Genomic DNA, 15519 nt, shown 5'->3' on the forward strand with positions numbered 1-15519 from the left:
ACATTCACAGAGTGAAAGTGTCCTCACTCAGGACACTCATGGAGATCTTGAGGTGAGACCTGGAGTCACTGTGGTGCTGTGGAGCAGATTGTGCACATGGCAGCATGTGAAATCAGTGAGGAGCCCTTGGAAAGACAGTGGCCTGAAGTGGCTGAGGATGAATCCCATGCCTTTCTCAGAAGCAGGACAAAGAAGGAGATGGGCAAAAATGTCAGGGAGTAGAAGGACAGTCAGGAGTCACAGAACTCAAAGAAGGGGTACATGGCCAAAAGAAAGAGTGAGGGGCTGGGGAGATCACTCATGTGGTACAAACGTGGGGATGTGAGTTCAGAGCTTCAGCACACTTGTAAAGAAGGAGGGGGAGATAGCCGGATCTCGGAGCCCCATAGTCTAGCCACATCAGTGAGCCCTGCATCCCCCTGAGACCTGCTCTTTAAAAAGGTAGAGAGCTTCAGAAAAAAAATGCCTGTTGTTGTTTGTTTCTGCTCTTTTGAGGGCCCGCCACCCAGCTCCCAAATAAATTACACATGGAGGTTTAGTCTTAATTAGAAATGCCCAGCCTTTGCTTGGCTTGTTTCTAGTCAGCTTTCATTAACTTTAAATTATTCCTTCTACCTTTTGCCTCCGGAATTTTTCCTTTTCTTACTTCTGTATATCTTACTTTCACTCTTACTCCATGGTTGGCTGTGTAGCTGGGTGGCTGGCCCCTGATGTTCTCCTCCTTCTCTGGCTACTCCTACCCAGATGTCTCCTTCTATTAATTCTTCCTGCCTGCCAGCCCTACCTACCCTTTCTCCTGCCTCGCCAGTGGCCATTCAGCTCTTTATTAGACCATCAGGTGTTTTAGACAGGCACAGTAACACAGCTTCACAGAGTTAAACAAATGCAACATAAGCAAAAGTAACACACCTTAAAATAATCTTCCCTAACAGATACCTCATGTGGACCCCTGGCTGCCACACTTACACCTGCACACATGTGCGTATGTACCTATGTCTTAGTCACTGTTGAATGCTGTGAAGAGACATTATGACCAAGGCAACTTATAAAAGAAAGCATTTAATTGAGGCTTGCTTACAGTTTCAGAGAGTAATCCCATGACCATCATGGTGGGAAACACGGCGGCAGGCATGGCAGGCACTAGAGCACCTGAGAGCTATGTCTGTTCTACAAGGCGGAGAGAGTGAGCAGGACTGGGCCTTGCATGGGCTTTTGAAACCTCAAAGCCTACAGCCAGTGCCACACCTCCTTCAACAAGGCCACACCTCCTAATCCTAATCGTTCCTAAAAATTCCACTAACAGGGAACCAAACATTGAAGTATGAACCTGTGGGGGTCATTGTCATCCCAACTACCACAACCTAAAAACATGCAGACACCCAAAAGGAGCAACAGGTTTAAATATGGAGAATGAGCAAGAGAGTTTCATTGTGGCAGCTAGGAAAATGGCAGGGTCCTGTTAAGGTCCCCATGGATTAGGGAGCCCAGGCCAGTGTTTGTGACATTACCTCAGCACATCCATGGCTGTGTCCAACAGGGGATGCTCCAACCTGAAGTCCCACAGCGTCCTTTGCATTTCTGTCTGTCACCCATTTCCCCAGCTGGAACCTTTCTCTTCAGAAACTCACTGGTTTCCGCTGGCAGTACTGTGGCCCATAAGGGAGGATGGGAGCCATCTGGGAGAGTGTGAAGGTGGCACAACCATGCCACAGCCTTGAAGACTGGAAAGGTTTTGGTGAGGGGAGGCCTGAGTGATGTCTGTGGGGATGGAGATGAACTGTGTTAGCAGCGTCATCGATGTGTGTATCCAGTGCAGTGGGGTGGAGAGCAGGGAGATTCACTTGAGCCGGGAGATGCCAAGAAGGTTCCAAGAAGAAAGGGGGCTACAATGTCCAGAAGTGGAAATCTTTTAGCTTTGAAGTTACAGTCACTGTGTTGATGGTTGCAATTTGTGAGCCCCTGAAATTTCATCTTGGGAGAGAACTTTGGTATCTCAGATTCAGCTCTTCCATTGAGCAGATGGGGCAACTGAGACCCTAAGAGATCAGATGACCTCCCCAAGAAGGTACAGCAAGCAAGACCCTCCTCCATTCAGTGTCTGTATGCTGGTTGGTCACCCTGACTCTCCACTCAGTGTCTTTGTGCTGGTCTGTGAATTGGAAGTTTGCTAAGCAGCCTTTTTTTTTGTCTGTCTGTCTGTCCGTCCGTCTCCCCACCCACCCACCCTCGCCCTTCTCTCACATTGATTTTTACACAGTCCAGTTATTTCAGTAAGAATGTCTTCAGGGTAGTATAAGGACTTGTGGGCTGATGAGTCCAGACAGCAAGCAGACCTCTAGAAATTTCCCCTTGATAACACATTTTTGCCTGTCCTTCCTGACACTCTGAGCTCTTACTGGCACTCATGTAAGGTGTTTGCAGGATCCTTAGTGGACTCTCTGAACAGCCTTCTCAACAACTTCTGCCATAACAAGGAAATGAGCCTGTTGAGTGAACGTGGACCCCCTAGTGTTTCCTCAGAAGGGTTCATAGGCACTAGCATATAGTGATCTCTTCAAGGTATTCCATTCCAAGTAAAAGTATACTATCATCCCAAAATCGCATGAAGAGGAAGCCAGGGACCACACAGTGGAAGGGATTTTTAGCCAGTTGGGTGCCGTAGTCCTTTTTCTGTTGTTGACACATACTAGGGACCATCTAAAGAGAGAGGATTAGTTTGGCTCCTAGTTCTGACCCAAGGTTGAGTGCCTGTATGTTGATGGATGGGCTTGCTGGCAGAATCCTACTGCCATGTAGGGCTTCATCACTTGGTGAGAGACGAGGAACATGAGGGAGACCAAGCTGGCTTTTTGGACACTCACTCAAAGTAACCACCTTTTAAAGGTCCCTCCTGGTCCCCTCTTTTAGTACCTCATAGGGATAGCATATCAGCATAGAGTTTCAGTGGGAACAAACTATATTCATACAGTAGCCACTGACTGTGCCAGCCTAACCACAGAGCTAACCTTAGTTTGTGAACCTCTCTAGCCACCAGGACCAGTGTGGCAAAGCCAGCTGCCTCACCATGACTGGGTAGTACTTCCCACCTCCGTTCTTTTTTCAAGCTTCAGACATTTCCCATGTGGCTTTTTCCTGAAGTTTGTTGTCCCGTGTAGAGCGCATAGTTTTGGTGAGCTTCTGGCCTCTCTGGAAGCCCGTAATGAAGCAGGTAGAAAGAGGATCCAGAACAGAAGTGACAGCCCTGGAGAAGGGCTCCTCTCGAGTCAGGGTACAGGGTACATGAGGAGGGAAAGCTGGTGCTCAGCAGCTGGTGAGCGTGTGGTTTTTCAGAGGAGAGCTTCTCTAGAGGGTAGGGTGTAATCCCAATACATGTGCTCCCAGAGGGCCAGTGGTAACAAATGTCGATTTACTCATTCATTCAGTCCTTTATTTACTGGCAGAAGGTACTAAGCCAAGCAGGGCAAGTAGCTGCAGGATCAGTTAGCATGTTTCCCAGTAAGGAAGGTCTGAGCATGTACAAGGGACAGGATTAAATTAGCTGCATGACAAGGGAGCTGAGCATCCCAGGAGGATGTGGGGGAGGTTCTGGGTGCAGGGCAGGTGAGGAGTGGTTAGATGCCATGGGAAAAGGAGAGCATCTGGAAAGCACTGCACCTCTCAGCCGAAGCTCTTAGGAAATAGCTAAGGGCATGTCCAGAGAACGAGAGCCTGGAGAATAGTTAGGAGTGGGGTGCCACGTGGGGCCCCAGAAAATAAGAGAACAAAAGGATCAGTGAACAGCATGTGCCACTTGGCAGTCCAGGCCTCTGCATCTTCTTCCAGGAGCCTTTTGAGTCTTGCTTTAGCACAAGAGAAGAGGGATATGGGGCTGAGGTAAGTGTAGGACTGAGATGGGCCGCCATTTCCTGGGGGTGGAGCGTAGTGTCAGGGGGTCTGCTCTTGGGATCCAAGCTGGAGCTGGAGCTGTGATCCTAAAAGAGCTGTAGGGGACTGAATGATCCCATTCCACTCTTTCCGAGATACCCTGTTCAGAATCGACGAGAGTCGAGTACAGGAAGCTTAACCTTGAGGTGTCAGATTCTTCTTTCATGGAGACACATTAGCTGTCCAGAATCCAAGATTATCTGACAGCAGCAAATTAGTAGGCTATGCTGCTGCCACCACCGAGTCTGAATTCTGATGGTTTATTTATTTAACTGATGAAGGGTGTCTCTCAGGATCAGTATGACAGCTACTGATCTTTGTCATGGTCTCACAAGTTTATCCCTGGCATAGCTGCAATTTGCAGTCAGCCTCCCATATCTGGGATTCAACCAACTACAGATTGGAAATACCTTTGAAAAATTACAACAGTAATGAATATGTACAGACTTTTTTCTTACCAGTATTTCCTAAACAACCCAGTGTAACAACTGTTTACAAACCGTCCATATCATATTATGTGGGTAATCAAGAAATTAAGGCATAGGGAAGGGAGTGCGTAGGTTCTAAATGATTATACCACCATGTACAAAGGACATGAGCATCCACAGGCTTTAGTATCCGTGGGATAGTGTATTCTGAATACCAGACCCTTAGGTACCAAAGAGCAACTGTTTGTGTAGTGTGTCAATTGTCCAAGCAAGTCCCAAGACACAGGAACTATTGGCCTACTATGCATCAGTGTGTTGTGAGAACAAAAATGTGACTGAGAAATCCCATCTGCTGTTAGATCACTCGAGAAATCTATAGAGAAAATTTATAAGCAAACTAATCAATTAAGGTCATGTGATGAATTTCTGTAAGGCAGAGTACTTCCTTCTTATGTGATCTTACATTCTTTCTCTGTCCCTCTCTACTTCACATCTTTCATAGCATCATGGTATGAATTGTTGTGTGTGTTCCAGAGTCATAGATTGTGGTCTTAGGAAATGGAGTCTGGGATGTCGAGCATTGTGGAATAAGATTAGTGCTTTTCTATGGGTCTTAGAGAGCTAGCTTACCCTTTAACTCTTGTGAGGACACAGCAAGAAGGTACCAGGAACAGGAAGCAGGAACTCACTAACTACAGGCTCTGTGGCACTTTGATCTCTAATTTCCAGCCTGGAGAATGGGAAGAATAATGTTTCTGTCTATGAGCCACCCTACCTATGGTAGCCTGTAGCAGCAGATCCAATGGACCATGGTGATCATTGAGAATGGGGACCTCTCTTCATGTTCCAAAAGCCTAGTGCACCCTCAGTGTTTGTTATGGGTTCTGTATATGGTCTACACTATAAGTGGTGATTGTAGTTTATGGATTTTAGAACATCCAAGCAACCTACATTTTGAAAATAAACTGATTCTTATTTCTTGCCAGTAAAGATGGGAGGTTAGAAAAGATGAGTGTTTACTTTGCAGCCTTCTGCCCCATAGGCTTTAACAGGATAGTTCTTAGACTTCTGAGTAGGAGTGTGGTAACACTAGATAGTCTCCAAACCTAACTTCCATTTGGAATTACCCTTTTTCCGTACTTTGGAGTAAACAGTAGTTTAAGGATGATGGACCTCCCTAGACTAAATGAACAACCCTAGGTAAGGGACTTGAATTAGAACGTGGTGACCGTGAACACTGTTGGTTTGGAGTTCATGGAAACTGCCACTGAGGATAAGCTATAGTTCCCTGCTCGTTACCCAAAAGTTTCTAAAGAAATGACTAGTGAGTGACAGGAGCCAAGACTTGTACAGAAGGTGTTTCAAGTGCTCCAGTGCTTCAGAGTCCTTTTATACTGACACACTTAGGTGCTATTTATAAACGGTTCCTATTTTAACTAGTCCCGTGATGACTTCAGATAGTCATTTCATTACCCTAGTTACTGTGGATATTTAGAGGTGGCTAGATGTGTATTTGTAAAGATGTGCTCTATGACTGTCTTCTCAGCAATCCGAGTGCTTACCTATCCCACTCTTCTCTGAGTGTGAGTTAGTAACACAGTGTTCATTTTCCCCGAACTTTCTGTCAGAGTGTCCTCCTGTGGTGGTATTGTGTTCCCCAAAATATCGTGTACCCTAATAAACTTATCTGGGGTCAGGGAACAGAAAAGCCACAAGATACTTAGGCTAGAAAATGTTAGCACACACCTTTAATCCTAGCATTCCAGAGGCAGAAATCCATCTGTTCAAGGATACAGCCAAGCATGGCGACTCACGCCTTTAATCCCAGAAAGTGAGCCTTTAATCCCAGGGAGTGGTGGTAGAAGGCAGAAAGGTTTATAAGGTGTGAGGACCAGAAACTAGAAGCATTTGGCTAGTTAAGCTTTCAGGCTTCTAGCAGCACAGTTCAGCTGAGAGCCATTGGGATGAAGACACAGAGGCTTCCAGTCTGAGGAAACAAGATCAGCTGAGAAGTTGGCCAGGTGAGGTTAGCTGTGGCTTGTTCTGTCTCTCTGACCATCCAGCATTTCACCCCAATAACTGGCCCCGGGTTTGATTTTATTAATAAGAACTTTGAAGTTTCCTGCTACATCCTCCAATAAGTCACATCATATAAGTAGAGAAATTGTGAGTTTCTAGGCCCATCTGTGTTGAGAAAGCCATTAAGAATCTGCAGATTGTACAAGGACATTGTATATAAAAGGCCTATGAGGTAAACATTGCATTTCCCTTATGGAAAAATTCCTTCCAATGAAAAGAAATTTATATTTGCATAAAAACACTCAGGAAAGTGGCTTTATTAGCTATTTTGTGTGAAGTAATTTTTCAGGCTGATCTTTCAGCCTGAAATATTTAATTACTGGATTTTTTGCCCCTTTGTGGTTCATGAATTTTGCAGTTACTTCCTTTTTTGAACTAATTACATTGAGCAGTTGCCTTTTGCTATACCTGCCATCAAACAGCTGTTATTGTTGGGTGGTAAAATAAAAACTTTTAAAAAGCACACCAGTACAAAAACTTGTTCTCCTAAAATACAAAATAATAGAGCCCAGCTAGCCTATTTTTTCATCCTTGGGTATGGTTGATTATTTAAACCTACAAGAGTGAACGTTTGGATTCCGGTAGCCAGTGGGCCCTGCTGATGTAAGATGTTGACTTTTCCTCTTTTCTGGGGCCGCTAGTCCTGTCACACCTGCTGCGCTCGCCGAGCTCCTTGACCTCCTGGACAGCCAAGCCATTTCTTCATCAGCAGCTAAACAGGTATGTGCACATTCCCAGAAGACTTCCCATCGCTCCACAATCCCAGTTAATGTTCATGACTGAAGTATTAAGTGCCCGTCAGTTTGAACACTGGAGGATTTCACTTGGCGAAGGTAGGAAGCCAGCAAAGTGCGGCACCAGGAGTCAGCAGAGGGATTTGGCTTCTGGTTTTAGCTTCCTGGGAGAACTTGCTGTTGCCTGGCTTTTCCTTGAGTGTCCACCCCAAACGCTGCTTCCCAGGTAGCCTCCCCAGTGTCGAGGCCAGGAAGCCACAGCTTGGCCTTGTCCACCTGCCCCTCTCCTGTCCTCACAGGCAGTTCCAAGGCTGCCTCTGTCCTGTCACAGACCTGCCCTTTGAGAGTTGGTCCTCAGTCAGGAGCTGGGGTCAGTCTGCTCCATGCCCGGGAGATGATACTTTCCATGCGCACCTAGATGTGGAGATACGGGAAAGGAGAATATGCCAAGCATCCGCCTCCCAACCACCTCCACTAACAGGGCTAGGTGGGTGAGTGATTCCTAGATTTCAGAAAGCTCTGCAGATGAGGACCCAGAACACCTAGGGGCTGCCTCCTCTCAACTTCAGAGACGGCGGGTGCAGCTGTCAGTGCTGCAGCCGAAACCTAATGTTATTTTAATGGTGCCTTTTGCATTTAATATTTATATACTCCGACAGTAGTGGCAGGTTACAAAGTGAGGCGTGGGGAAGCAGCTGCTTTTGGTTAATTATGAGACACCACTGGCATACTCCAAGCTCTCTGCTGTGAACCTGGAGACAGGAGCTGGAGAAGGTTCTGTGAGCGGCCTCGTGTGAGGCTGTCAAAGACAGGGACCCAGCACTTAGGAGAGGCTTTGCCTTCCGTGCATGTCAGAGAATTACAAATGTTTATGACAGTGCTCGGCAGTGGGGGAAAGAGTAGATGGCTTGGGGGCAGAAACACTGTGTCTACACGCAAGAGCAGGTGAGTTGTAGCGTTTGAAATGAAAGAAGGAAAAACCCTCCCCTTGTCCTTCCTATCCACCCTGCCCCCGCCCACACACACAGACAGACACAAACCAAGTGTACTGAGTGAGATTGTTCCAGTGGGGAGAAATGGAAAGGCTGGAAGATGCTGGCAGCTGCCTTCAGCCACAGACAGAGACACGTTTGCATTTTGTCAAACGTCCAGCATGTCTAAAGGAGCAGGTGAACCCTGACTTCTGTGAGGCCATGAAATGAAAATATAAACCTAGCCGGGCGGTGGTGGCGCACGCCTTTAATCCCAGCACTTGGGAGGCAGAGGCAGGCGGATCTCTGTGAGTTCGAGGCCAGCCTGGACTACAGAGTGAGTTCCAGGAAAGGCGCAAAGCTACACAGAGAAACCCTGTCTCGAAAAACCTCTATATACCTGACCTGCAGTGTGTAGTGTGTGCTGCTAGGGGAATCTCCCTCACGGCTCAAGGCCTTGGGGACTTTGTCTTATATTTTCTACTCTTTGATTTTTCTGAGCATAAGTAATGAATATTATGTTTATTGACCGTAAAGGATTTAAGTAGCCAGTCATGGTGGTATAAGCCTGTAATGCCAATACTCAGGAGACTAAGGCAGAGTGATCCAGAGTTCGAAGTTAGCCTGAACTACATAGTGAGTTCACAGCCAGGCCGGACTACCTAAGAAGACCCTGCTTTCAGCTGGCTGACTGACTGACAGAGAGACAGACAGAACCCTTCAGTGATACATTAAACATATAGATTCTCAAATGCTACCCTGAATGTAATCGTCATTGCTGTTGGGTGAACATCAATCTCAGACGCTAACCATGTGTATGTACAAGGAATCAGAAAAGGGAGGTGGGGCCGGAGGCGGCCAGACAGACACTCAGAGAGCTGAAGACTTCAAAAGGAAGAGGCTGTACTGTAATTAAGTTTGTTTTCATTAAATGTATAGTTTGCTGATATTTTTTACTTAGGAAGTATTTTCCAATGTGTTAATATAAATTTTTCAAAATAATCCCTAATAATTTGTATTGCTATGGTATAGGTGGTAATGTCTCCTTTCTCATGTTTGTTGGAGATGGTTTTTCTGTGTAGTTCAGGCTGTCAACAGACATGCTGTCCTGCTGTCTACACTCCCAGGGTGCTGGGATTTATAGCTGTGTGCCAGCCACATGGCTTCATGTTTTTGTTTTTTAACTTTAGGTCTTGTCTTGTTAGTCTAGCTAAAGACTTGTCAGTTTTATCTCCTCAAAGAACCACCTCACTTCCTTTGTGTTGTCTTTTCCACTCTCTCTGCTCCGGTCCTCTTATTTCCTTTCTTTACTAGTTGGTTTGGTTTGTTCTTGTTTTTCTAAATCCTTAAGCTATATCACTGGTTGGGGGTTGGGGGACTGGGAAGATGACTCTGTGTGCGACCAGAATTCCGATCTCTAGCACTCATGGACAGGCATGGTAGCCCACCTCAGTGTTTGGAAGGTGGAGACTGGGTATTCCTGGAGCAAGCTCAATAGTAAACTTGGGTTCTGGATTCAAGTGAGAGATCAGATGGAGAACAATTCAGAAAGACACTTACATCACATACCAAACACAGATGTGCATCCATATGTGTGTGAAAACACACACACACACACACACACACACACACACACACACACACACACACACACACTACACGTGCGCAAAAGAAAAAAAGCCTTTTTAAATTTTTTCCTTTTTTAGTGCATGCCCTAAAGACCTCCCTCTTAATATAGCTTTTGCCTTAGATCGCAGGTCTTGGAATGTTGGTTTTTTGTTTTGTTTTGTTTGCATTTTCACTATTTGAAGGAAAATTGTCCATTTCCTTTCTGACTTCCCCAGTGACCCACTATTTGTTCAAAAGTGTGTCTTCAGTTTCCACCTACTTGTGTAACTTCTAAAGTTGACTTGTTATTGACTTCTAGTTTCATTAGGTTGTGATCAGAAAATACAGAAGATATGATTTCAGCTTTTAAACTTGCTTTCTGGTTTTTGTGTTTGTTTTGGGGTATTAGGGTTGAACTGTACCCTGAGTTACACCTCTAGCTCCTAAGTATGGGTGGGGAGTATTCCATGCTAGAGACAGAACCCAGGGCCTTGTGCCCACTGGGTGAGCACTCTACCAGCACCCTACAGCCTAACCTTGAGTTTGTTACAACTTTGTCCATTGTAAAGAAAGTTTTACACACTAAGGGAAAGAATTTGTATTCTGTGGCTATTGAATCAAATGTTATGTTGATTTCTGTTAAGTCCACTCGTCTGTAATATACTTTAACTCTGAATTTGAGACTGCTCCTGGGTGATCTGTCCACCGATAGGAGTGGAGAATTCAAATCTCCATGGCTACACTGGAACTTGTCTCTCATTTTAGACCTAGTAGTTTTTGTTTTCTGTAACTGGATGTCACAATATTGGGTGCATATTGATTTATAACTGTTGATCATTTTTGATGAAATGAACCCTTAATGATTGTTATGACCTTTATTGTCCCTCCCTATGATTTTTGTTCTAACCCATTTGCTTGAAATACCATTTCCCATCCTTTCATTTTTAGTATCTGTATGATCTTCATTGTGAAATGAGTTTCATGTTGTCAGCTTTTGTTGGGTCTTGAGTTTAATTCATTCAACCAATCTGTATATATTAATTGAAGAATTTAGCTTACTTGTATTCAATATTATTATTGAAAAGTATGAATTTATACCTTCCATTCTGTTGATTTTCTTGCAGATAAATATTCTTTATTTTTCCTCTGTTCATCTTTATGTTTGTTTGCTGTATTGATAATATTGGATTCTTTTCTATTTCTCTTTTGTATGTACATCTACTCTGCTAATGATCACATAGCATGATGGTAGCGGTCTTTCACTTCTGGACACTTAATTCTATCCTCAAGCATCCCTCATAGTGTTGGTTGATTTTTGCTTGTCATACGGGGTCTTTATTTGTCCTTCATTTTGAAGGACAACTGTGCTGAGCATAATAATCTTGTTTGGCTTTTTTTTTTTTTTAAGAACTTGGAGTTATCCATTCTGCTTTATCCTGACCTATAAGGTTTCCAAGAAGAAATCTGCTGTAATTCTAACAGTGTTGCTTTTAAGTCAGTCCTTTCTTGTCCTTTTGACAGCTTGATTAGAACACTGGTGAAGATGTTTTCTGGTCACATCTGTATAGGGCTGTGGCCTCCTCTGCCATCGCTTCACCCCACAGCTTTCCTGTGCTCTGAGCCTTTGCTTCCTCCCTCAGATCTGCATAGCCAGGTTGTTTAGTGGAGTCCCCGGGAGCTTGAATGCTGCTTTTTCCTGTTTCCTTTCCTGTTGGACTGTGATAGTTCACAACACCCGTCTTGAAGCTTGGTTACTCTTTATTTCATTTAATCTGCTCTGCTGCAGACAGTTGGCTGAAGTTTTATTTGACTTAATGAACTCTTCATTTCCAGCATTTCTATTCGTTTTCCAGATCTCCATCTCTGATGAATTTCTCATTCCTGTCGCACATGCCCTTCCTAGTTTCATTTAACTGTTCATTTGTATTCTCACCAAGACACTTCTTTTAAATCATCCAGTAGCAGTTCAAGTAGGTGTGGCATAGACAGCACAGTGTTGGGTGCTGTGTGGCTACTGCTACATTTGGAAGTTGTTGTCCTATCAGGTACGGGGGTTTCCTCAGACTCTGTCCATATTGGATCTTAGTGTAAGGGCGTGTAGCATTGGTAGAACCAGCAGTAGTCAGGGCCTGGAACACCTGTCTTCTGAGTAGACAGGAGTTTAGACAGGTACTTGACAGGGAAAGGTGAGGACAGGAACAGTATGCATGTGTGCATGCCCCCCCACACACACACATGCCTTTGCACACACATGCACACCCACTGTAGCACTCACAGTCATTCCTAACAGCAGTCACAGTTAGACAGGTCCTAGTGGCCAGCAGTCACATTTGGGTATAATGGCAGCTACTGAGGTGATACCCACCCAGAAGGAAGATCTTGGGGGTGGGGACTGGCCATGTATCCAGAGAGTTAAGGCAATGGCTGGAGCTTTTCTTGCCCCAACTCTTTCAGTGCTGAAAAGAAAAGGAAACCCCACCCAGCCTGAGCTGGGCAGAACTCCCCTCAGATGCTCCCTTTACTGTGTGGCCAAGGATGAGGTGACAGCCAGGACTCATCTCCCCAGAACTCAGCTGAAACACCCATGGTAGCACATATCAGGCTGCCTGCCCTGTTCCTGAGAGGAGCCAGTATAGGACCCGGCTGACGGGGGTGGCAGACATGTCTGAGTAACTGCCATCAGACCTGGCACAGGTATGAATCCGTAGGCACCCCTGGCCACATCCCTGGTCTTGGTGAGACACTCGATTGCCCTGCGCTTGGGGGTGGTACCTTCCTTTCTCCTCTGTGTCATCATACTTGTCCCCTGCTGTTTAGACATTCAGTGGCTTTACGTCACTCTGCTTGGCCAGGGCAGTGGAATGTCTATGGCAGTGGTTCTCAACCTGTGGGTCCTGACCCCTTTGGGGGTGAAATGACTGTTTCACAGGGGTCAGCTAACACAGGTATTTACGTTACTATTCATAACAGTAGCAAAATTACAGTTATGAAGTAGGAGTGAAAATAATTTTATGGTTGGGGGTCACCACAACTGTATTAAAAGGTCACAGCATTAGGAAGGTTCAGAACCACAAGGACAAGCCGCACAAGGCAGAAACAGGTCTTTCCATAGATGCACATAAACGAATAGCCATGGCCAGTTGTAATAAGTAATCGGAAGTAGTCCTTCCTGTCTGCTCACCGGGGAGGAGCACAAACACATTCCAAGGACAAGTCCGTATTTTAAAGAAACTGAGCTCCCAAGACTCTTGTCCTCCTTTCTTAGAGTTTTCTCACAAGCACTCAGAATTCCTCTCCTACGACTCCATTCTTGGACTGTGTTCCAACAGCTACAGCACCCCAGGGTCTGCAGGGAGAAGATGTGTAGTCCTTCTCCACAGCCAGGAACCTGGGCAGATTTGGGGCGACACTTCCAAGAGGCCTGAAGCCTGTGAGTTTGTGAAACTTGTCAGGAGCTAGGATTGCCCGCACCTCCACACCTGCCAGGAGCTGGGATTGCCCACACCTCCACTAACCTTTGCTGAGACTCTCCCCTTCGCCCTCTCCTCTGCAGGGGAAGAGGCCCCGCCCCTGGCGTCCAGCCAAGGCAGCAGGTGCCAGCCAGCATTTTCTCTCTATGCTGTTATCTCATGGCTCTATCTTACAGGCCTCTGGTTTCCATCATTCTCCCATGGTCTCTCACTGCAAAATGCAGAGCCCATGGTCCCTTAGCTCTTCTCAGTGAGTGGTGCATGCCTCTTTAAAATCCTGCTGGCGTTCACTCTGTTCACGCAGTTAGAAGCTTTCATTGCATCAGGAAGGAACTTGCAGTTCTTCCCTGCCTTTACATTCTCCCAGTCTGTCCTCTGTCTCTGGATTTGCCTGTGGTTGGCTTCTAGTGTAGAAAGACTCATACAACATGTGGTCCCTTCGGTCCGATTCCTTCACAGTGTTTTAAAAGTCCATGCGTGTTGTGACATCATGGGTACTCGCTCTTTTACCCTCATGTAAATAAATGTCTGTGATGCTGTGGAAGTGCACGTTTGGTTGAGTTTGGCACATGTGCACTCCAAAGCACGCATGTGGAGGGCAGAGGGCATTAACAGGTGTCAGTTCTCGATTCTTCCTTGTTTGAGACAGGGCTTCTCTTTCTCCATGTAGGCCAGGCAAGCTGCTGGCAAGCTTCTGGGAATTCTCCTGTAGACACTTCCTATCTCACTGAGGGACACTGCGTTTACAGATGCATGCACTACACCTGTCCTTGTGTAGGTCGTGGGGATTTGAACTCGGGTCCTCACACCTGTACAGCAAGCACTCTACCCATTGAGCCATCTCCTCAGCACTTCATATTCATGGCTAAATAATAGTCCATCCTACAAGTATACTGCATTTTATGCGTCAGTTGATGGACAGTCATTTCCAACTTTATGAATGATGCAGCTTTGAAATTCATGTATAACTCCTTTAATATGCATGTTTTCCAAGTTCTTGGGTATAGATACAGGAATGGCATCTCTGGAATGTGTGATTATCTTGTCTGTTATTCTAAGTGGCTGCATCATTCCTTATTTGCACTCTCCATGCCGTGTAGAAGGTTCTAGGTACTCCACAATTCTTGGCAGGACTTGATCTCTTTTTACTTTAGCAAGTTTTAAAAATTAAATATATCTATCTTTTCCCCATCTTCTCTCCTCCCTCCAGACCCTCCCATCATCCCCATGCCTCTCTCTCAAATTCATGGCCTTTTTTTCTTTAATTATTACTGCTGTTTATATGCACATGAACGTGCGTGCATGCCTACACACACACACACACACACACACACACACACACACAGGCCAGGCAGGCATGGTGTTGCACGCCTTTAATCCCAGCATTCAGGAGGCAGAGGTAGGTGGATCTCTGAGTTCAAGGTCAGCCTGGTCTACAGAGCGAGTTCCAGGACGCCAGGGCTACACCGAGAAACCCTGTCTTGAAAATAGTGTGTGTGTGTGTGTGTGTGTGTGTGTGTGTGTGTGTGTGTGTGTGTGTGTACACAAATAAATAAACACCAAGCCAACAAAAACTTGCCGAGTCCCTTAAAGTAATTGCTTATGTGTATATGTTTTCAGAGATGACTTGGTATTGGCTGACAGCCGATTCCCTCTCCGAAGTCTGTAACTGTCTGTAGCTCCTCTCTAGGGGTAGGGACCTGTGAGCTTCCCCTTCCACAACAGCATGTCTACCAATGTTGCCATTGTTACAGTCTTGTTTACGCAGCCACCGTGTTGGGGTTCCATGGGTGAGGCTCCCTGTCGTTTCTAGGAGATCCAGTTTCACAGCAGACTTTTGGGCCCTGAGCCCCAGGAATGGGGGTTGTGTTGTAGCAGTGTCAGTAGGGGCTGAACACCCCAAGATCAGCTGTGATTGTGTCTTGACCAGCTGTGGTTTTCCGCAGTGGTCTCTGTCTGCTACAAGAGAGGCGCCTTTGAGAGCCGAGAGCCCCACTTCTCTGGAAGAGTAAGGGTTTAGAACGCAGTGAGGGCCCCATTGCTTCAGCTAAGGGGCTGCAGCAGGTTCTCCTGTGGTTTCTCACTGGAGAGAGTTCCAATGGCCTGGAACTCACTCTGTAGACTATACTGTCCTCGAACTCACAGCGATCCTCCTGCCTCTGCCTCCTGAGTGCAGGGATTAAGGCGTCATCAGCACACATGATTTTTATTAGTCATGTTCCTGAATATGAAGTAGTATCTCACTGGATAGATGGACTTCTCTAATGACTAATTGTGTTAAACATCTTTTTGCATCTTATTTTTG

General features: G+C 45.7%; 1 protein-coding gene across 1 annotated transcript in view; it reads left to right on the forward strand.

The window, feature by feature from the left end:
* Gatb (glutamyl-tRNA amidotransferase subunit B) overlaps window positions 1-15519 on the forward strand; it is an 80073-nt gene that overhangs the window by 58981 nt on the left and 5573 nt on the right. Inside the window, exon 11 of the mRNA XM_059265556.1 lies at window positions 7073-7151. Within this exon, the coding sequence (XP_059121539.1) occupies window positions 7073-7151 (79 nt within the window). The remainder of the gene's footprint in view (window positions 1-7072; window positions 7152-15519) is intronic.

The sequence above is a fragment of the Peromyscus eremicus genome, chromosome 6 (assembly GCF_949786415.1).
Source record: "Peromyscus eremicus chromosome 6, PerEre_H2_v1, whole genome shotgun sequence".
In the NCBI taxonomy this organism is placed as follows: Eukaryota; Metazoa; Chordata; class Mammalia; order Rodentia; family Cricetidae; genus Peromyscus; species Peromyscus eremicus.